The sequence below is a fragment of the Coregonus lavaretus genome (assembly GCF_964263955.1).
Source record: "Coregonus lavaretus genome assembly, chromosome: 37".
NCBI classification, from domain to species: domain Eukaryota; kingdom Metazoa; phylum Chordata; class Actinopteri; order Salmoniformes; family Salmonidae; genus Coregonus; species Coregonus lavaretus.
The window spans coordinates 18750872-18774648 of record NC_140024.1 but is presented as its reverse complement, the minus strand read 5'-3'; the positions used below and the strand labels follow the sequence as shown (position 1 = coordinate 18774648).

The 23777-nt window shown below is 45.1% G+C and overlaps 1 protein-coding gene across 1 annotated transcript in view; it reads right to left on the bottom strand.

The window, feature by feature from the left end:
- sox6 (SRY-box transcription factor 6) overlaps positions 1 to 23777 on the bottom strand; it is a 111151-nt gene that overhangs the window by 29679 nt on the left and 57695 nt on the right. Inside the window, 2 exon segments of the mRNA XM_084154091.1 lie at positions 17591 to 17801; positions 21542 to 21782. Coding sequence (XP_084010217.1) covers positions 17591 to 17801; positions 21542 to 21782 — 452 coding nt within the window.

The window sequence follows — 23777 nt, the reverse complement described above, 5'->3', positions numbered from 1 at the left end:
CTAGGGACCCCCCCCTGGCAGCAACCCCCACTGCTCTGCCACTAGCACAGATAGCAACATACGAGACAAAACTACTCCAGAATGTTTCCAGAATGTGTTCCCCTGGAGGAGGAAGTGGGGAGTGGGCCCAGCACCCTAAGCCTGTCTGTGCTTCCTCATTGTGTGTTCTCTAGGGCTTTATGGAGCTGGATAAAGCCCCCCCCCCCCTTCCACTTCTTCCAAGTTTCTTGCTAGTTTCCAACGGCACCCATGTTGCAATCTAAAGCCTCCTGACAATGACCTGATACTGCCAACTACAATATGTTTCTATCTACTATCTCCATTGGGATCTAGTACACAGCTTGTTCATGTTCTGTCTGATGTGGGTGAAAAGTAAGAGGGATTGAGACACCTAGAACAAAGATGAGCTGGCTACATTCGACTTAGACTTTCACTACATTAAAACAAGAACTAATGGTGCTCATAAATCTGAACAAAGGGATGTTTCTGGGCTAGTGTTTGGTATAAACAGGGCTTTCAGCACCTGGCACTGAGCACTGCCAGAATCCCATGTTCAACAGAAACCACAACAGTGTAACCCTAAGAAGCAGGTAAGCACTGCTGACAATCTCACCTCCAGCCTCTTTATAAGATAGAAGAAATAAAAGCTCATCTCTCTGTCTCTCTCAAACATTTTAAAGCAACCGTTTATAAAGCTGAATTAGTGTTTTATTGGGCATATTGTAATAAGTTACTGTTAATAAACTGAGTGCAAGCTGGTCATAAAGACTTCTGCATGTGCCAAGCAGAGGGAAAGTTGTTAGCTAATTTATCGTTTTATTGCGGCCCTAAACAGAGTGGTTCAATCAGAGTATCATCGGATGCACCGCACGGTTAAGTTCAAATCACCAAGAGGAAAACACAGACGGCACAAATAAATACACTAACAAGCAAATCAAACCTTGTCAATTTGGATTTGAAATGGTCCGTAAAAATAATATCTTAATGATTCATGATTCATGTTGTTATCTACTTGGCAAATGACTTTCACGATTGGCATTGGGATATCAACCAATAACACATTAAATAAAGCCACGTGAGGCACATTAAATAGGCAACCTTCTGTCTCATATCTTCTGTGTGTTTTATCATACAGTAGGAAGGATAGACAGAGTGAGTTGTACCCGTAGGTCTTTTCCCAGGCATCATGAGACTGTGTTTTCCTCTCTGCGGGGGCAGTAGTCTCTGGGTGTCCTCCTGTCTGTCTGTCTGTCTGTCTGTCTGTCTGTCTGTCTGTCTGTCTGTCTGTCTGTCTGTCTGTCTGTCTGTCTGTCTGTCTGTCTGTCTGTCTGTCTGTCTGTCTGTCTGTCTGTCTGTCTGTCTGTCTGTCTGTCTGTCTGTCTGTCTGTCTGTCTGTCTGTCAGTGGGCCATGCCCGGTGGCCCTATGCCAACACATCTGTCCCTCCCTCCGCTCCATGCCCTCACCACCCTGCCTGCCTGCAGCCTGCGGCCCACTCACTCACTCACATGCCTATTGTAATCCCTCAACAGGAAGAAGCTCTTCCCCTCATCAATCCTCCTCAGCACTGAGACCCACGCAGGACAGGGGGAGAGATCCTGAAGGATGACAACACAACACTCTGACCCGGCCAGGAATCCAGCCATCCAGCCCGCATCCCACTCGCTCTGTCTTGCCACCAGGTCCCTCTATCACTGCTACTGCTTCAACCTTACATACTGTAACAGCCACTGACAGTAGGCCTTATTTCTCAGTCTATGATATTCTCTCTACAGATACTGTATGTGACTAGTGGCTGCTAGTGGAGTGTTTGTTTTGCTCTAAGTGACGGCTCATCGTGGTGGAGGATGGAGAGAGAGCTATCTGTGAGAGTCACAGGAGTCTCAGCATCAGAACTGTATACAGTATCAGCGGTTAGAGCCTCCGGGGGAAACATGTCATTACTAAATCAATGATCAACTGACATTGACTATATAAATAATTTCCTCAGTACGAAGGAGCCTTATAAACAGAGGCTGTGGGCTGGATGGAGGATAGCTTTCAGTAAGGGCCCAGTGAGAGGCAACGTTTTAGAGTAGGAGTGCTCTCAGTGAGCTAGCTGGAGGACTCGCTGAGTTGGAGGACACACTTGTACAAATAGTGGTAGTTAGGTTCATAATTATCTTCAGAGAACTTTTCAAGTGCTTTTAATAATATTGGCAAAAAGAAAGGCTCCTAGAATGAAAGCGTTAGGCTGAAGCTATAGGTGTACAAATATGTCAAGGTTAGGAGAATAAAGCTGGTTGCGTTCAATTTTGGTGAGGGCAACAAATCTATTTGAAGCTATTCTTCTCCACTCTAAATGAAAATACCTCATTCTATTATCTATTTAACTCAGGGCTGAATTTGTAACCCTGAGAATCGCTCAGTCAGACAATCTCTCCTCTCCCTAATCTACACCACTCTGTATGGACCCGTTCCCCAGTCTCTCCTCTCCCCAATCTACCCCACTCTGTATGGAAAACAAACTCACAAAGTCAAGATTTACAAAAAGATTCTCTCCAACTCTGAGGGAATCTTGTGAATATCTTAATCACAGAGGCAGTAAAAACAAGACCCCCTCATCGCAGCAAATAAAACACAATAATTACAAGAAGCCGGCAGAAAAGTGAAACGCAGTGAGAAAACATGTTTTGTCATTCCACCGGTAGTTCCAGAGACAACAGCTGTTGGATGAGGAATGCAGATCCTCCTGAAGTCTCCATAATCATGGCCTTATTGAAGGGAGGACAAAAAGGGCACTAATTGCAAGGGAGCAATCTAAACGTAATAGGTTACACACCCGGGCGGCGCTGCACAATGCAAACGCTAAGGAGAGAAGAGGGAAAAAACAACACTACTCTGTGTACAACAGTGGCATCGTTGCTCATTTTCAGGCAATTACCTTGCCTCCTTGTCAACAGTTTTAATAACCTCTATCATTTCCACAAGACTTTTTGCTTCAGTTAAATAATTTCAGCTCTTTAATATGCAAATGCAGCCGTTGGCATGCATGGGTGAAGAGGCCTGGCTCCTTGAGATGTGTCAGTACATTGTGGAGCACCTGCACCTCGGGAAAGGCTTGATTTAATTGACACCTAATACTATTCATTATTCCACTTGGTGAGCATCCCTGTTAGTCACCTGTAGGCTCCCCTATAGACACCATCCCAGCTTGCCAACAGCCAGTATAAATAGAACACAACCAGCCTGGGATATTCTGCAACTCAGGAACCTTTATGTCCTTACACACTCACGTCCTTAAGCCTGAGGGGTGTGGTCTGGGCTCTCTGTTAGAGGTCAGGGGTCATCTGCAGATTTTGGTAACGAGATGAGGATAACGCTAAACAATCCCTGACCTGTGCACACACACACTTAAAGGGACCCTGAGAGCCTAAAGGCCCACCTGTATTTCCTAAACCAGAAGGAATTAAACTAAATCAGAGGGCATAAACTGCAATCCTCATGTACAGTGGTATGTGTGAGTAACATAGACCTAAACATAGACCTAAACATAGACCTAAACATAGACCTAAACATAGACCTAAACCTAAATCTCCAGGCAGTGTTAATGAAAGGTGTAGTTGTAATAATCTGTTGTAGGTTAGTAGGAGAAATGTCCTGGTTGGCCAGGGGCTGTTAGTGCTGAGGTAACCACTCATCCTGCTTTCTCTTGATCCATAGGAGCCGAGGTGCTAAGCCTACAGCAGTGACCCAGCCATTCCAGGCTCTGGTATCCGCTACCCGCCCATGGCTCCACAGCTGACCTCTAAATAGGACACGTGTCTATCAAGCATACTGTATATGAATTGACCGTCCCCAAGAGGCTTCACCTCTTGAGCAGGGCAACACGTGACCTCTCCCAATCAATTTTACTGCGGGACTTTGTGGCAATCAGCCTTGAATTATTAAAGTGAGCAGTGAGCAATGATCAATTCATGCAGCCCCGGCCCGTCGACCATGAAGCAGTACTTCAGCAGAAATTACACAGAGAACACTGGGAAATGCTTCCAGACAATGCACATAAATATGAAATATATCAGCCCTGATATGTCAATAATGATAACTGTTAAGGCTGAGGCGAAGCTAATCCTAAGGAAATGCTACCAGAGGACGTGGTTGAAGAGGCTCCAGCCCGGTTAGATTCCTTCCTTCATTAAGTGTGTAAAAGCGTGAGATTTCTGCTCTCTCTCCATCCTGTCTAGACCAGAGGGACTGGCTGGGGAGCAGAATCTGGCCAGCCTGCGTACATGGAGAGAAGTGCCAGCTACCTTGCCCCCTAGGAGTGGGTCTCTGTGCAGCCTGTTATGAGATAGCGGTGACCATATGAAAGAACTGTGTGTGAATTATAAATGCGAGCCGGTCCAGATGAGAAGAGAGAAGAGGCAGGCCGTGAACACTGCAGCACTGCCGGCCAGCAATCTGAAAGGGCCCCTGGCCAGAAAAGGGCTTGGATGCGGCTTAAAACACAAACCTAAAGCTCTCTTATCTACATGAAGGAGAGACAGAAAATAAGAAGTTGAAATAAGAAAAAAGATAGATAGCAAGAAGCTAGGAAGTATGTAACTCAAGGAACCTGGAGAAGGAAGAGGGGGAAAAATCCAATCAAAACTTAGTGAGTGGAGATGAGGAGCCAAGATAAACCAGGACTCAGAGCCCCCAAAACTGCAATCTCCTCTTAAGCCGGAGAGTGGCAGCTGGCAGAACAGCTGGTGAATAGGATTAATGTCAGAAGAATGAAATAAAACTCAACATATGTCCGAGCCTGAGGTGTTGGGACTGTGCGTGATTGTGCCCCCGATGGCTGCCATGTGTGCAGCTGGAAGGAGCCAGCCGCTGTGTTCTGCTGTGCCGTGCTGCTCCACTGTGCTCCAGACTCCAGCTCCTCTCTCTCTCTCTACCCCACAAGGTCACTTTTAAGAACTACCACCATTAAATGCTTCGATAGCTAAATGTACTTTTCCTCGTCCCCTCTCCTCCTCTCTGCGCCCTATTCAGGCAGCTGAGGCTGTTGCTACACTACATTTCTAATACTAATAATTTAATTAAATGTTTTATTAATGTGTAACACAAAGACATCAAATGGGTTCAGAGCTTGTTCCAGGACGTTCGAGGCACAGTAATTGGAACTTTTAAGACATTATGTTTCTGGTATTTCTATTTAGAAATAACTGAAAAGCAAAGAAATAACTGAAAAGCAAAGAAATAATAAAATGTTTGCCTCCTCCAAAGAGACTACCTTGAACCATAAAAGAGCACCTTGAATGCCTTCTAAAGTTACACAGCCTACACCTACACTACAATCTCTCCTGTGGAAAGTTTATCCACTGATAATGAAGGCTTATTCAGAGAGGAAACCAAAAAGTAATGAACACCTTGCTGAAATGAAGTAGGGACAGCTTAAATCACACCTTCTGCTGAACATAAAAATAAGCAAGTCTGTCTTAGGATGTAAATAAATTAGAAGTAAAATTATACAAAGGAAGAGAGGAGGAGGACGTGCTACAAACTTCAGCCAGTGCTGATGAGGGTCTCAACACTCGTGAAGATGAGCATTAGGAGAGAGATGTAGACTTCATTTGAATTTATAATTTCCATTTGATGTCGGTAATCATTAGGGTCCACACACTATAATAAATTATAATAATTTCACACAAGAATGAAATTACTGGGTACCTTGCAGAGGAGCCGATTTCTGTTGGGTACCCTGCAATCTAACTGTCAGATATAAACTCTGCTGCTAATCAATGCTCCAAAACATTCACATTTATTCATCTATGTTAAATTAATAGAAGTGTGTGGATAACGCTGCTTACTGTGATCATGGCTGCTCAGTGGGATATACTAAATTAATGGGTGCCTGAGACTGTACAAGGACAAAAAAATACTAATAGGATCCACATGAATGATTAAAATGTGCAGTGAAGCCAAGTGCCTGGCATAGTCCCCCAAACTTTGTTTTATCATAAACTCGTAGAGGCAACGCCGATGTGCTCCACAGATTCCTCTGCAATATACACAGAATGTAAATACTGCCTTAATAAAAAAAAGATGTGATACTAAAGAGAATAAAGACTTTACAAGCATCATAATACTGATATAATGTTAGAATGTGCTTTCCAGGTCTATCGAAGATATTTGATCCATGATAACTAGAGGTGCATACTATGCTTTTAGACTTTATATTACTTTACTTTATTATTAGTGTGTGTTGGTGTGTGTGTACATGCGTATGTGTGTGTGTGTGTACATGCGTATGTGTGTGTGTGTACATGCGTATGTGTGTGTGTGTGCGCATTACAATGTGTGTGTGTGCGTGTGTGTGTGTGTGTGTGTGTGTGTGTGTGTGTGTGTGTGTGTGTGTGTGTGTGTGCAGATATGTTGAGAACATGACGAAAGCATATACAGTACCTGGTCCCGTACATATAAATTCAACAAGATTACTTTACATATAATGATTTAGGACATAAATGTTAAAATAAAACTATGCTTTGTCTAATTAAGGGAAGAGTATTTGCTATTGCAGTCTGTGACATTCTCAGTTTCTACCAAGCAGCAATTAAAGATGTTTATGATCCAGCTCTGTTTACTGGGATGTCAGAGTTCACGATGTGCACACATTGCTCTGTGGACGGCGAGTCCAAAGGTCACTATTTTTAGATGACGACCTCCATTCTCTAGCCCATACCACAGGCACCACTTCCACCCCACACACACGCACCCACACATACACATGCACACACACCGCCTCAAACCATCTGATATGTTTTAGTTTACAAAGTAATTGAGCCATGATCTGAACAACTGGTACGGTGCCAAGATGTTAAATTGGTTAAGTCTAAGCAGCACTGCATGTACAAATGTTCTCATATGTAAGGGCTCAACCAGTTTTTGTATTCAATATCTCTATCTCTGAGACTGCACACAATAGACATTTATGATTCTAGGCCAGCCAGACCAGGGAGAATTAGGATGATGAAGTAACCATAGTACTTCAAAGGTTAAGAATTCCAATTTCTAGGAAGTCCCCTTCGCTGGCCCACAGCTAAGCATCTCAATGCACTATTGTTCCAAAATGGTTCTGCAACAATGGGAGCCGTATTTTCCTTTGAAACAAGCCATCCCCTTTCTCTGGGATACAGAGCCACACGGACTGAGACACGCTGTGCAAGGATGGAAGAATTCAGATCTCATGTGAGGCTGAGCTCATTGCCCAGCCATGACTTTAACAAAAAGTTAACAACAGCAGTCTTATAGTAGCCGCCATGAAGCCAACTGCCACCCAGGAGAGAACTACAAACAGACAGAAAGAGTGAGAGAAAGAGTGAGAGAGAAGAGTGGAGGAGAAGAGGGGAGAAGAAGAGGGATGGAGAAAGTGGAGTGCCTCACCACACAAATCACTAATTGCAGCATTATGATAAGTGGTGCTGGAATTAGAGGAATATGTCATTCCAGCCCAGCGATCATTAATTATAATCCAAACTCATAACTTTAACCTATCATTGGAACTTCATGACATGTAATGGATGCCAGTGTCTTAAAACATATTAACCACTCGACCTCCGCAGGCTTAAAATTATATCGGGGGCACTCCCAACGAGAGATGGTGTTCGCCAAATAATTATAATCATCAGCACTCAAGTTTTGCAGTGCAATAAAACAGGTTTCTATTCGTTTCTTCTGACATCCTAATCTCATCTCTTGGCACATGTGAAATGTTATTGAACAGGGCGGGAGAGAAAGAGAGTGAGGGCAGACATGTGTTTTACCACAAGTGATTAAACAGTCTCTTTGTTCAAGAGGCAGACATCAAAGTTGAGTGTCAAATATTCATGCTCACTGTTAGGTGGGAAAACAATGCAAATATGGTAATAGGAGGATCTGAGTAATCTGTCATGTCTGCCTGTACCGAGGCAGATTTGTTCCCTGGATGGCTGACGTACCATAGTCTTATAAAACAAGCATGCGATGTGCCCTGAAATCATTAGCAGGCCAGAGGGGCCGTCTGTGCCCATGGTGTGGGTTACATTGACACTATTTTGATCCCCGGTCAGATGACACCAGCTCTTTTGTCCAGTTATGTGTGGAGAATGCCTGGGAACTGAACGCCAAGGCTTGGACAGCGATACTGGGCAGAGACTTTCCCAGTATAACCCCTCTCAGACACACGCACACATGCACACACACACACACACACACACACAACCCAGTTCTAGTGTCCTAATGTCAATCCGACTGGCCCTCATCCCCAAGTTTGCCCCTGTCCTGGCAGAAGCTCTGTTGTGCCCATATCTGCCCCCCTGCCCATATCTGCCCCCCACCCTCCAGGCTGATTACGTAAAGCCTGTCCATATCGCTCCCTATTCTGCATAAAGGAGTCTGCTATTTCCAGATCCACAGCTCCAGCACAATGACAGATTTAGGAACATTAATGGGCTCTGCCTTCTTGTGTGTCAGCATTCTGCCCTCACTGTAGCATTCCAAATACTGAGGGATCACATAAAACAGCCAGGCTATTAAAGCTGCTGAAAGTGTAGTCTCCAGTACACTCCTATTCTATACAAGCTGTTATTCTACTCTGTTTTGTCTTTTAGTCTGTTTAAAGTCGCATTGAAATTCATAGAACGAAATACATAAAAAATATTTAATAGCTTCTCAATCATTTTTAAAACAAATCATTAATTTTTAGGATCATTGAGTCCCAATCCATTATGGTGGGCTGTACTATAGGTCTGGGCCGGAGCTGAGATGCAGCTGATGGGATGCACCTATGGGGAGTGTGTGTGAACACAAACAGGCCTCTGTATGGCCCTGGCTGTGATTTGTCTCCCTAAGACACCCATTTCCTCCTATCAGGGGGTTCCTGTGCAGCCACTGGGCCAGCAACACAATGGGAGCGTTGTGCTCCTCGGGCGCAGGGGGACAGAGTCAACAGCTGAATCCCGGGAAGATGGCTCCCGGAATGCTCCACAGCAGTTGCTACTGTTGACTAATGGGAATATGAGAAGTAGGAAGGTGATCCCAACGCAGCGTAGAACGGCACATTGAAGAAGCAGCTGCTTGTTTTGTCATTTCAAAGAGGGAGAGCTCCACTTTAGACGGATCTAGCTACAACCCCTTATGCTGCTCTTCTTCTGTTAGGACTCCCCTGTCTCTCCTAACTCCTAGAAGGCAGTCGTGGTGTGGTGTGTATGGGTTCTGTTTGGACTGAATACTAAATACATCATTCAGAGAAGGCAGGCTGGAGAGTGAGAGTGGAGCATGCTCCCTGTGCCCCACACTCAGCCATTTCATTTAACTCTGGGCTCTGTTCACTAGCCTGGCAGCAGAGGGGCAGTGCTGCCGCAGGAGAGAGAGAGAGAGAGGGGGGAGGAGGAAAGAGAGAGAGATGCGGGAGGAGTTCTGAGGGTGAGAGAGGAAGGGGAGGAGTGGCAGAGCTGGTGTCTTTTGGTAAAAGTTCACATGTCAGGCTGGCAGGCTGCCCGCGGCGTACAGCCGAAAAATCTATTTAACGTCTGCTTCACAGGGTGACAAGAGGTTTGATTGGCAGAGTGCAGAGAGCAGCTTTTGATCATGTGTCCTAACAAGCGATTCCAGCTCATGTCTCTTCAGCCTGAACAGCTCCACATTACCTATTCAAACAAAAGTGACAGACCAGAGCACTGCTCCACAGTGCTGGCAGGCCATGCCATGGGCCAAGTATGAACACACGCACACACACACACAGAGAGAGAGAAAGACACACACAGAAAGAGAGAGAAAGACAGACACAGAGAGAGAGAGAGAGAGAGAGAGAGAGAGAGAGAGAGAGAGAGAGAGAGAGAGAGAGAGAGAGAGAGAGAGAGAGAGAAAGAGAGTGGGAGAGAGAGAGAGAGAGAGTGCGGGAGAGAGAGACAGACAGAGACAGAGAGAGAGAGAGAGAGAGAGAGAGAGAGAGAGAGAGAGAGAGAGAGAGAGAGAGAGACAGAATCTATTCATATTGTATTTGTCACATTCAATACAACCAAATACAACAGCTGTAGACTTTACCATCAAATACTTGCTTATGAGCCCTTCCCAAAGATGCAGAGTTTAAAACAGTAACACAAGAGGAATAAAATACACAAGAATGGAGCTAGAGTGCATTTGGAAAGTATTCAGACCCCTTCCCTTTTTCCACATTTTGTTACGTTACAGCCTTATTCTAAAATGGATTTAAAAAATAATAATCCCCATCAATCTACACCCAATACCCCATAATGACAAAGCGAAAAAAGGTTTTTAGAATTTTTGAAATGTATTACAAATAGAAAACAGAAATACCTTATTTACATAAGTATTCAGACCCTTTGCTATGAGACTCGAAATTGAGCTCAGGTGCATCCTGTTTCCATTGATCATCCTTAAGATGTTTCTACAACTTGATTGGAGTCCACCTGTGGTAAATTCAATTGATTGGACATGGTTTGGAAAGGCACACACCTGTCTATATAAGGTCCCACAGTTGACTGTGCATGTCAGAGCAAAAAACCAAGCCTCGAGGTCAAAGGAATTGTCCGTAGAGCTCCAAGACAGGATTGTGTCGAGGCACAGATCTGGGGAAGGGTACCAAAAATGTCTGCAGCATTGAAGGTCCCCAAGAACACAGTGGCCTCCATTATTCTTAAATGGAAGAAGTTTGGAACCACCAAGACTCTACCTAGAGCTTGCCGCCCGGCCAAACTGAGCAATCGGGGGAGAAGGGCCTTGGTCAGGGAGTTGACCAACAACCCGATGGTCACTCTGACAGAGCTCCATAGTTCCTCTGTGGAGATGGGAGAACCTTCCAGAAGGACAACCATCTCTGCAGCACTCCACCAATCAGGCCTTTATGGTAGAGTGGCCAGACGGAAGCCACTCCTCAGTAAAAGCCACATGGCTGCCCGCTTGGAGTTTGCCAAAAGGCACCTAAAGAAACAAGATTCTCTGGTCTTATGAAACCAAGATTGAACTCTTTGGCCTGAATGCCAAGCGTCACGTATGGCGGAAACCTGGCACCATCCCTACCGTGAAGCATGGTGGTGGCAGCATCATACTGTGGGGATGTTTTCAGCTGCATTGATTGGGAGACTAGTCAGGATCGAGGCAAAGATGAACGGAGCAAAGTACAGAGAGATCCTTGATGAAAACCTGCTCCAGAGCACTCAGGACCTCAGACTGGGGCGAAGTTTCACCTTCCAAAAGGACAACGACCCTAAGCACACAGCCAAGACAACGCAGGAGTGGCTTCAGGATAAGTCTCTGAATGTCCTTGAGTGGCCCAGCCAGAGCCTGGACTTGAACCCGATCAAACATCTCTGGAGAGACCTGAACATAGCTGTGCAGCGACGCTCCCCATCCAACCTGACAAAGCTTGAGAGGATTTGCAGAGAATAATGGGAGAAACTCCCCAAATACAGGTGTGCCACACTTGTAGCGTCATACCCAAGAGGACTCGAGGCTGTAATCGCTGACAAAAGTGCTTAAACAAAGTAAATGTGAGATTTACGTTTTTTTTTAAAAATTAATTTGCAAACATTTCTTAAAAACCTATTTTGGTTTTGTTATTATGAGGTATTGTGTGTAGATTGATGAGGGAAAAAAAACAACTAAATCAATTTTAGAATAAGGCTGTAACGTAACATAATGTGGAAAAAGTCAAAGGTTCTGAATACTTTCCAAATGCACTGTACAGGGAGTACCACACACACACACACACACACACACACACACACACACACACACACACACACACACACACACACACACACACAGAGGGAGGCACAAACACTTAAGACACAAAACCACTCAAATACTCAAACATACACAAATACAACAGCCACTGATCAAATATATCACTTGTATCAAGATAAGCAGGTTGTTGGAGTCAGATAGACAGAAGAGAAGGACAATTATTAAAGGAGAAGACAAGAAGATGCAGTGCGAGTGGAAAGGAGAGGAAGACAGAAACTAGCGGTTGACTGATGTTTGGGGGACTGGGGAGAGGAGAGGAGAGGAGAGGAGAGCTAAGTGTTTGAAGCGGGCCTCAAAACCTGCAGGTTCACCTCGGCTAGCAGCCAACACATTAAAAAGGCGACTGGGTCTCCAGCCTCATTGCATATGCATCGAGTCAGAGGCTCATGCCACAGATCATTATAACAAAGATTCCTATTAATTAGGTGGGATAAAACAGAGCCAGACGACAGGGCAGCTGGATAGAGGGGAGAGGGAAAGAAGGCGGGAGAGAGAGAGCGAACGAGGGAGAGAGAGCTATTCCTACTATATTATTTCTTAGCGGGTAATAAGAACACAACCAGATACTGTAGTCATGAATGAAAATGCCTTTCTACTAAACATCCTTAGCTTGGCTAATAACATTGTATTACGCATACAATTTCAAATGGTACAAATCACCTGTAGCCAATTTTACAGTGAGCTTCCATGGTTGAGACAGCAGGATTATGACAGAGACTGTGTTAGGACTAAGTCATGAGTTCATCAGTATTAATCAGGCCAAAGGCTTGGAGCTGATCCTATTCTCTTCCAAAGCTTTCCCCCATTCCTGAATCTCATTACACACCCTGTCGTAATAGAGGATAATGACCCTGGCCTTCCTTAGCACACAATGCTGATTACACCCCCACACTCACACTGCAACTCTGCCATAGACACTGGGATAACACATAGCCCAGAGACAGATTACAACTACAAGCAGAGGGAGAGAGAGAGAGAGAGAGAGAGAGAGAGAGAGAGAGAGAGAGAGAGAGAGAGAGAGAGAGAGAGAGAGAGAGAGAGAGAGAGAGAGAGAGAGAGAGAGAGAGAGAGGTGGAAACTGAGCTGCACTTGGAAACTGAGCTGCACATCCTAACCTCCTGCCAAATGTATGACCATATTAGAGACACATATTTCCCTCAGATTACAGCGATCCACAAAGAATTCGAAAACAAACCCAATTTTGATAAACTCCCTTATCTACTGGGTGAAAAACCACAGTGTGCCATCACAGCTGCAATATTTGTGACCTGTTGCCACAAGAAAAGGGCAACCAGTGAAGAACAAACACCATTGTAAATACAACCCATATTTATGTTTATTTATTTTCCCATTTGTACTTTAACTATTTGCACATTGTTACAACACTGTATATATACATAATATGACATTTGAAATGTCTTTATTCTTTTGAAGCTTCTGAGTGTAATGTTTACTGTTAATATTTATTGTTTATTTCACTTTTGTTTACTATCTACTTCACTTGCTTTGGCAATGTTAACACACGTTTCCCATGCCAATAAAGCCCTTCAATTGAAATTGAAATTGAGAGAGAGAGATAGATCTACTGATTGGCATTACATACATTATGACTGTGATTGTTCAGATCACCCAACTAAACAGCACATGATTTGACCATTCATATCACACAGTGGAGGTCAGCTGCTGGTGAAGTGTGTGATCTCTTAAAAAATCCTACCACCTCAGAGAAGAAGGCTGTGATTTGGTGAATTGTCCCTGTTGATGACGGTGCTGTTGCTTCCCACTGGTACAGTAATTAGTCAATAGGCCTTGCTGTGGTCCAGGTGCACTGCTTACCAGATACTCTGACTGATGCGGCTAGCTTTTGTTGGCCATAGACTGGCTCCTGTGCACCATAGTGTGGAGTGTGGACCTCCTCTCAGCTCCAAGGAGGTTGGGTTGCTGCCTTGGGGAGAAGTCCTCACCCTTTCACATTAGCAACTGTTCATAGTGTCACAGGTCACCCAGGGTTGCATGTTACCCTTTGAGACAGGACCTCCACCATGCACACCTGTTCCCAGGGGGTCAGGACACCCAACTCAACGGGGAGCGACCTCTCCTTCTCACTTCTTCTCCACAGACAGACTACAGTCATCATAGGAACACTGTGGGATACGGTATACTGTTATACAGGCCAACCACAAGGTTGAACTGTAAAAGCAGGCCCGTTACATCAGAATATAGATGTTATGCAATCTCTAGTGCAACCTGAAATCTAAAAAGCCTAGGGAACATAGACCTACAACATTTCAATATTCCAGGTCAGTGTTGGGGTTAGGGTTAGCCTGCAGCCCTGCCACACTTCTGTCTGAAACATGCAATTCAGTCTAGCCGGCCTATAAGCATGAATTAAAATATAACAAGCTTTTAGCAGCAGCCAGAACTACTCCTGGCAATACGACACTGCTGCCAAGGCAAAAAGGTGTTGTTTGTGCGTGCATGCCTGTGTGTTGACATTCCCTGATGCAAGCAGCAAGTCTCTGTAACATAATTTCAGTACAAAGAAGGAGATGAATATCTGGCCGGCTTGAGTGCATTTCCAGAGATTCCACAGGCATTGTATTCTGAATCGCTTATACCACACTTTCTGACATGCCTCGTGCACCGAAATTGCATTGTGCTCGTCAGGCCACCGATAGATAATAACAACATGTCTCAGCATGCCACTCAATGCACAATAGAAAGAGACATTAGGAATTGATTAACTGCACGCAAATCCAATCCAGAGCTGGTTGTGCTGGCAAGGATTCAACCTATCTGTATAGAGCCCAAAGGAACACCCTAAAACAAACACACCTATCACCTGTCCTTGTCTTGGGGACAATCATAACGAATCAACAGAGTGTTGACTCCCTATAACCATTGATTCATACTTTAATGCATTATAGGAAGCCGGTCTAATTGCATGTGAATCCAACCAAGGTCACCTTGGATCTTTATAATGGAGGCCATTTTTCTTTTTCCCTTAATACCTTATACTGACATTTTTAACTCTTGACAAGTGCTGTCTGGAAAGCTCTCCATAAATAATGCATTTACAATACCTAGTAAATAAACATGGGGCACAATCGTTAGCCCTCCTGGCCACTGAGTCTAATAGAGCTTTTACAGCTAAGGTGGCTATTCAGCTTAATGCAGTCCTCACTGCTGGGAGGACATTTTCATTCATTAGCGCAGTCACAAGCACTTAAAGCACTTTAAGGACCAGTGACAGAGAGGACAGAGGAGGGGTGGGAGGGCGGGAGAGCCGCTGAGTATGGCCACTGTGTCGGGTTCAGGCACGGAGCACTGAGATGTCAGTCCAGTTAGGCAAAGTTGCGGTCAACTTACGTCTGATTGGATTTGAGGGCAGCGAATGCTGACGACGATATACATTTAATTAACGTTTTGTTAGGGGACTGAAAGAGATATGGCCAGCTGGCGGAAGGAGATTCACTCTGTCATCGTCTGTTAGGACTGCTCTCTGTCCCAGTCCACAGCTTTAACATCGCTCAGTATCAAATATGGCCTCTGGACTAGTACAACGCCAAACAATTATCTAAATGACACTTTCTGACTCATTCATCATTGAATCTAAGAGGATATACAAAGTCTGATTTTCCATTGGATCTACATTATAGTATGTGTAACAGAGAGGATTCTCATGCCCTCCACCATGAAGGTCAGTCAGCAAGCTCAGTCTTGAACCATCATCACAATGAGATGAGATTCCTGACAAGGGACATAACAGGGAGGACTCAGTCAGAATAATGGCAGCAGATGGTGTCTAGATCTGCTCTGAAGACTCCAGTGATCCAGACCAGTGAAGGGACTAAAGCAGGGTGGATTAGCAGGAACAGTTGTCTTCATGATAGCATAGCTTAGATAAGTTATATATTTAGCTCATCGCTGCTTTGTCTTACATTCGCCAGGTCATTAAGGCAACAAATGGCTCTCCAACCTTCTGGTATGCCCTTAATGGGTTAATCCTGCCCTTTCAAGACGCTCACAGAGGCTCTCTATAAACACTGACATAGATTATGAATGTTAACAACAGTTACCCGCCTGCTCTACACGCCTTACTCTGTCCCATCCCTTCTGATGTACAGTAATCACACAGTCAACTCTACTGATGGAGTTGGTGTCAAGCGTCCACAAGGACACTGAATCTCTCCATTCCAGCAGCTTACAGACGACATATTGAACTCCGTGAGCCTCTTGTCTTGTTCTGTGTTCTCAGAAACTAATTTCCTCCAACAAGGGAGTTTATTTTGGTGGTGTTGATGCATGGGGCATGAGGCAGGCCCAGGCTCTTTTATTAACAGGAGATTAAAACAGCTGTACTGCACGCTGAAGCACTCTCTCCTCCCTGCGCTAACATATGGCCCTGGATTACGAGCTGCACTTGACCATTTAAATTACTGCAACAACCGGCCCTCACCAGCTGGGGTTCATTACCATAACGCCCGCATTCGCCAGAGAGGGCTCAGAGGAGCACGCCCGCCGCGGAAAACAACCCAATCAGAAACCAGAGACACATGAGAGATGTCCTCTGTGCTGAGGGAAAGGTATCATCTCCAGAAAAGTCAAGGGTATGAAACTAACGATACCATTAAGACAACAGGGGAAGAAGACCCTTACAAAAAAATACTAGTTAAGACACTGTTTTTACTATTAAACGTCAACAATAGAATACATTATGAATCTGTAGAAATTATCGTAAATCTAGTATCTAATATTGCTAAAATCTAATATTGTTATCAGTAATATTAGAAATTGTATGACCTACTTACATTTGTAAAATAAAATATTGGGATCGGAATTGCTATCTACTGAATAATCCAGGATAGCTGATACTGTGCAAAGACCACCAAACAAACACTTAAAAAAAAGAAAGCGACAAATTATTTTTAAACGAACGGACGTCTAATTTATTCGTGTGATGTAGCGCTTAAGCTAAGGGCTCCCCAGACGCTGAATGAGACACCAGTGTTCCCAGGGGGCTCCAAGTCTGATTGGATACTACACTATACTACTAGTGCAGTGCTAATTAAGGAAATGTTGTAGCGGCTCTTTCAAATATTAGTTTTTCTGCTGTGCGTCCTCCTTACAGTCTGCAGTCTGAGGGAGAGAAGTGGGGGGTGACAGAAGGTGCTGTGGGGTTCTGTGAGATAACATATAGGACTAGGGAGTGGAGGGCTACCATAGGGTGAAATAGAGTTCTATTAAGGGCATTTGATATGTGAGGAAATTACGTACTATATGATACAGCAAACTGAATTAATTAAATTGGCACAGGTATCCCTGTTAATAGCCAAGGAGAGGACAAATTTTGTCTGTAGGTGTAGTTGACTTTGACTGATGAATGCTGCCCTTAGTGAAGAGCTTTCTGTGTTGAAGAATGAAAAGGTAATTTTCCTGGCGTCAGGTTGGCGGCATGTGTTTTACGGCCTGAGAGTTTGCCTTGGCAGTGGGGGGAGACCACACTTAAGATGAGGTGTAGTGCCACCCACTCTTTGTCACTCTGGAAAGGGTTCAGAACAAACTGAAAACACAGTCACGTCAGTCCTCCCAGCCTCTGTTTGTGTGTGTCTGTGTGTATGTGTGCGCGCGCGTTTGTGTGTGTTTAATTAAAAGAGAGAGTGAGTGGGAAAGAAAAAACTAGAATGATAGAGAAAGAGAGAGGGAGGGAGAGAGAGAGAGAGAAAAAGTTTGACGCCATTTGAAAAAGGAAGCATTCATACACACTCCCTCACACACACACACACACACACACACAAACACATAGGTTCTTAGTGTCCTACCATCTTGCTCTGTCTTCGTCATCTCCTCCAGCTTCTTCTGCTTCAGTGTGTCCACCACGTCGGCCAGGCTTCCTTTGCGGCGCTCCGGCGTTCCGAACGCAGATCCGCTCAGCAGGTCGCCGCGCTCCCGGGCCCCCTCCTCAGGCTTGTGTGGGGAGGTTGAGTTATTCCGGAAGGAGTACAGGGAACATACTTTATTGCTGTCAGATTCCTGTAAGAAAACAGAAGTTGGGAGGGGATGGGGAAAGAGAAAGGGGGTTTGGTTTAATCATTAGTATTTCCCTGTGTATTCTCTCTGTCTCTGAGTTTTATCGGCTGTTGACAGTTGATCTAGTCAAATGCAGTGATTGCTAGTTCTTTGGCAGCCCAGGGTGATTTGGCCATATCAAATGACTCCTCTCTGGCTTTCATACAACAACAGCTTCTATCAAATGAGATCTGGCAAGTGAAAATAGTGTAGTGAAATGATGAGGGACACTTTCAGAGGGCATAGCACTGTCTGTGTGTGTGTGTGTGTGTGTGTGTGTGTGTGTGTGTGTGTGTGTGTGTGTGCGCGCGTGCGTGTGCTCAGGCACTACTTTACCTCCAGAGAAACTACACAGAGAAACCTCCCAACTATAATTTCTCAAATTGTGTTTGAGTGTACATTTGTGTTGGGGTGAGTGCTGTGTAATTTGTTCATTTTCGAGCGGAGGCCAATTCTCAGCTGAGTGCTGCGGGCCATCGTAAATCTGTGTCTGTCTCAGGCTGTTGTTGTTTTTCAGTCCCACCTGTGTGTGGTTTAGTATTTAACTAAGGGTCCTGTCTGAGACTGATGGCTGAGTGCTCTCTGTACACAGAAAAGGAGCAGAAGGAGTGTGAGAGAGAGAGAGAGAGAGAGAGAGAGAGAGAGAGAGAGAGAGAGAGAGAGAGAGAGAGAGAGAGAGAGAGAGAGAGAGAGAGAGAGAGAGAGAGAGAGAGAGAGAGAGAGAACTTGAGTCATGGCTCCTCAGACACAAGGCTGTTTTAATTATGGTTTGCAGAGAGTGAGGAGACAACAGGTAATTCTGCTGTCAAGAGTTGAACCCTTTTACCTCTGTTTATTCTCACCTCTGTTCTCTGTGTAATGTATAACACTGCCTGATCTGGCATTTAACCCCAAACCAACACAATATCTTCAACACATACATAAAGGAGGAAGCCATTCTACTGAAGGACACACAGATAACAGTGAAAGTGGACAACCCAAGAAGAAAGGAACATCAAGAAGGTAGAACGATGATGAGAAGTGGGTGGCATCTGCTGATATTCCCAAAGAACATGCAGTGATGTAAACTGGGTATTCCTGTTCCGATCTTTTATCCCAGCGTAGTATCCTCAGACAGGCAGAGGAGTCAGAGAGGTGGTTCGGTTCAGTACCAGGGCCCGGGGGGGCACGGCAAGGTCTACACCCAGCGCAGGGCGGGCAGGATGGGGGTGATTATGCAGGGGTGGCTGTGGTTGTGCCAGGGCCAGTGGAGGGTGCTTGTGGGGAGTGGAGTGGCGCTGGGTTAATCAGCTGGCGCAGGTTCAGGGCACAGCCCACACAGACGTATGGCACAGCAGTGGAGTCAAGTAATCAGCAAAGGCAACACTTTCAGCCTTCTCGCCGTCTGCCTCTCTCTCTCTCTCTCTCTCTCGATCCCTCCTTCTCCCCTCTCACACTCCCTCTCCCATGCGCCATCTGTACCAAGTCAACTTGAGCTGACAGGATCTCGACACTTCACTTTTCCAATTTCAATGTTTCCAATTTAATGGTAAAAAGTAATTGTCACGCAAAGCTAAGGCCATGGCAAACCACAGCCAACTGTGATTTAACAATAGTGGGGGAAAACTAATGTTGCTAGCTTCGAGGTACATTTGTGTTCGTCTTTCTATAACTAACCTCCAGACTTGTCATGGCCCCATGTTCTAGACTTCCTTCCTTGACCTCATGTCGCTCCTCAGTATGAAATCACAGCCAGCCACCACCATTCATCTGATAGATTCTACTCAGACTAGAAACTACATTAACTGGCAGTGTTCCGGTTTGATACAACCCTTCAATTCACAAGGTCTCCACCATGTCTGGCTGTATTTTCTGTTTAATGTAGAACAATGAACCAGAACAAGATCATTTTACAGCTGGCTTACATAGCTGTCTTATAGGAAAGGTTTTTTAAGGTATAATAAAGGATTTATTGTGACAACAGATGTTATATATTAGCTGGTATTGCGCTAGTTAAAAAGGCACCAAAAACATTCGTTTTTCGTCTCTGGATAAAATAATAATAATTGAAGTAATGATAAACTGAAAATGATTTAACATTATGCAAACTAAATACAAGGTCCTCAGATCCAAAATGAATTGAATGAACTTTTCATACGGTTCCTTTCATTCTATCAAGAGGCTGTCAAGTGATTGCAGTGAGTAACAGGAGACAATGCACAAAACATTCTTTCAAATGCCGTTCTAATTACCTTCATCACTAGCGGCCCTGTGATCCAATTAGAGCCTGTCAGAAGAGCGGACCACCTGAGCAATCTCCTGACTGTCATTTACATACTGGATGGCAAGAACAGTGTCTCCAGACTGCCCAGCATCCTTAGAAAACAAGCTGGGACAAAGGGTCTGGGACGGGTCTGGGGGTGGGACATGAGTGGGCAGGAGGAGCGGGGGGCAGTGACTCTCTCCCAGCAGCCACTGCAGTGTGGAGGGGTGGCCCACTGGAAGGCTACTTCAGAGCCCCTCTGGGTCTCTTTACTGCAGGCCCGTCTGTCACAAACAACCACCTGCCTCCCCGGCTACAGCCCACAAGTGCCTCTGCTCTTCTCTCCTCCGCACACATCAAAGCAGCTCCACAGATTGTCTGGGGCCTGCTGCAGATGTACACAACAACACATATTGTGGGAGATGTTTCTTTGATGACAAAAAGAATGCAGCCGCCGAAGAAGAAGCGTAGCAACATTCCGTTCTGTCTTAATTTGTCATACTGTGGTATTGCATTTTTATTGGGATGCTGTGTACTGAACTATACGTTTTACTGTTGAAAATCACTGGGCCTGTTCAGACTAATAATAACCTATAGTTGATTATAGTTGGTTTGGTGCTGCCTATCTGAGGGTCCCAGGATCCCTACGGCTTCACAGTATTAGAGACAGTACCCATGGCTGGGAGGAGGAGGGAGGGGCTGGGCATGTGAAGAGTTCCCTTTTACAAGCACAGAACAATGGGTGGCTGTTGAGCCTGTATCTTGGCCCCAGTGCATCCTGGTCCAGAGAGAGCCTCCAGTGAGGGAGTCAGGCGGATAGGGGGGCTGAGGGGCCCAGGCAGGCCCTCTAGAACAGATACCCTCTCAGAGACTTTGTTCCACTGTCGTATTGTCTTCATATTTATAGTTGTGCTTGGCAGAACGCTTGGCAGAACGCATGGTCTTAAGTCTTCACTGAAATTGTTCCGAGGGCTCTGTTGTGACCGTGTCCTTGTGGGAGAAATTCCTCTCTGCTAGGGCACAGTGACAAGACAGTTTTGTGTGTGTGTGTGTGTGTGTGTCAGGCTTACTCACATTCAGAGGCTAGACAGTAGTGAAAGTCATTAATGGTGAAGGTCACCAACGGAAAATACAGAACATTGTCTGGAATCTACCTCACCCCTGACAACGTTGTACAGAGACAATAATACGGTACCCCCTGAAACCTTCTGATGGCTTGCCTGTCACCTACAGTAAATGGATATTGACACTGAGGATATTGCAGCAGTAAGGTAGCTAGCTTTAGGTCCTATATCAGATAGATCCGGGGAAAAAACTGCTAAGACATATGATTCTTCTTTCTATGGGATGTATGTTTTCTAGGAACAAAAATAGTTGTTTTGTATTTATTTTTTATTTTTTAGCAAATGTAATATGTCTACTAGTCAACTGGTCTACTGGTCTACAGGGTGGTGTCTCTCACCATGCGCTGCTGGGCTGACACCATGCTGTCCCAGTCACTCTCTGGAGGGACACTGCTGAGGGGCTGCAGTCCGTCCATGGAGCCCTTGCTGTGGAGCAGGCTGTGCAGGGGCAGCTGGGGTGTCCCATGGGCCTCGGCACTCTCCTCCTTATCCCAGGACAGGTGGTCCTGACTCATGGCTTCCTCCCCATCGGTGACGGAGGCAAACGGAGAGGTGGCTTGCTTGGAAGACATTATTCTGCTGTGGAAGAGATAAAGGGAACAGGACGACCGGTCAGAAAACTTCAAAGCCACATAGTCAAACGTCAGAAAGTTTTATGACACTGGGACGACAAAACAGCTGACGTCAAAATGTATTTACGACAGGTTTGCTGGATGTTTCACCATCCTCACATCAACCCACACCTGAAAAACAATGTTGGACCTGAGTCAAAGTTGGAGAGATCCTATCAATGGTCATGTGGTGTGAGAGCAGGCCATGGGGCTTCTCCTAATCCTTTGTTTAATGTAAATGGTGGAGATGAGGCTGGAGATGAGGCTGGAGCGGTGCCTGTGTCTGGGCCAGGCCCAAACCTCCCTCCACCCAGCCAATGATTAGGCCGTTAAGAGGGTTACTATACCACATAACACGTTCTCATTAAAGCTCTAACACAGCCACAGATAAAGTGTCCCAGTCAAGCCCCAGTCAATAATGACCCTAGATAAAGGTAAACGTGACAACACTACTCACTATCACTCCAAATTCAGATAATGCCTTAAACCGCTTTTGTTTGATTATGATAAACAATTATAAGGCGATGACGAGTAAAAGTAATGTGCTTGTCCTCTTCTTAATTAACAGAACGATCCTGCCACCAAACACAACACCAACCCCAAGCTGCTGCCTTTTTTACTTCCAGTCTTCAAATTAGCAAACGATTAACTTTTCAGTGCTACACTATTTCTCCAGGCCAATAAATCCTACTTAAGCTGCTTGGAAATCAGATCCTGGCAGTGGAAGACAGAATTTACAAATCTGTCACACGCTTTCATGAATATTACAGTGAAGAGTGCACTTGACATATCAGGTGCAAAGAAAACAAATGTTAATACCAATTTAAACAGTGTTTTCTGTTGTTTTTACAATGAATAAAATGAATACAGTGCCAGCAAATCTAATTATGCGATTGGTAATAATAAGAGAATATTATGGCATTCCTGCTGATCTGAAGTGGGGAAAAGGAACCAGTCCATATTTACTGGTAATCCTCTTTTGCCTATTGCCCTGGTCTGCCTCTCTTTCTAAGCTGCTGGGTATTTAACAATGAAAACAGCATGTGAGCCTCAAGTCTAAGTCTCATCTCTGCTGTAGCATCTTCTATGCCAGAGAGAGGCAGGGAGGGGCAGGGGAAGATAGGGGAGACAGGGGAGACAGGGGGAGACAGGGAGGGGAGCTCAGGGTGTGAGAAATCTGGCCCATTCTCCTCTCTTCCACAGGGTCACTGTGACGGAGGTTTTGCCGTCCCATTAGCTAGGCTACAGGCTGGAGGAAGGAGACAGAGAGGTGGGTATTCTAGGTCAAGGGCTGTGGTGTGATCGTGTCCTTGTGCTACTTGCTGGGAGGACCATGAGACAGACACACAGACAGACAGACAGACAGACAGACAGACAGACAGACAGACAGACAGACAGACAGACAGACAGACAGACAGACAGACAGACAGACAGACAGACAGACAGACAGACAGACAGACAGACAGACAGACAGACAGACAGAGAAGAGGAAGGCGAGGTTATGGAGTCAGTTAACCCACACCGCAGCCAACTCCACCGTAACTCACCAGGCTCTGCCAAATGTATGGCATGGGGTTCACAGAGGGATCAAAACAAATGTGACACAGGGAGAGATTAACACGCAGTTTGGTGTTAGAATAAATCTGATCAAGCGCCTGCGTGCGTCCACACTCCCCGTACGTGAAGATTGTGCACATCGCATGCCGCTGTCAGGCCCGATAGCGCTCAGCAGCCTCAGCTCCACTAAAGAATGACTAGTTCATTTGAAGGCGTGCCATCCTTTTACACATGCCGCTGAACAGCCGAGCAGACTGGCACTCTCAATGTGAATTGTTAAATACAGTTAATTTAAGTGAGTTCAGAGCCAGCACATTACTGTATTTCACAAGGCATTACAATAAAGAGTGTTGAAAACACATATACGTATTAGGACATCCAACTCTTACAGGCAGGCACACACACA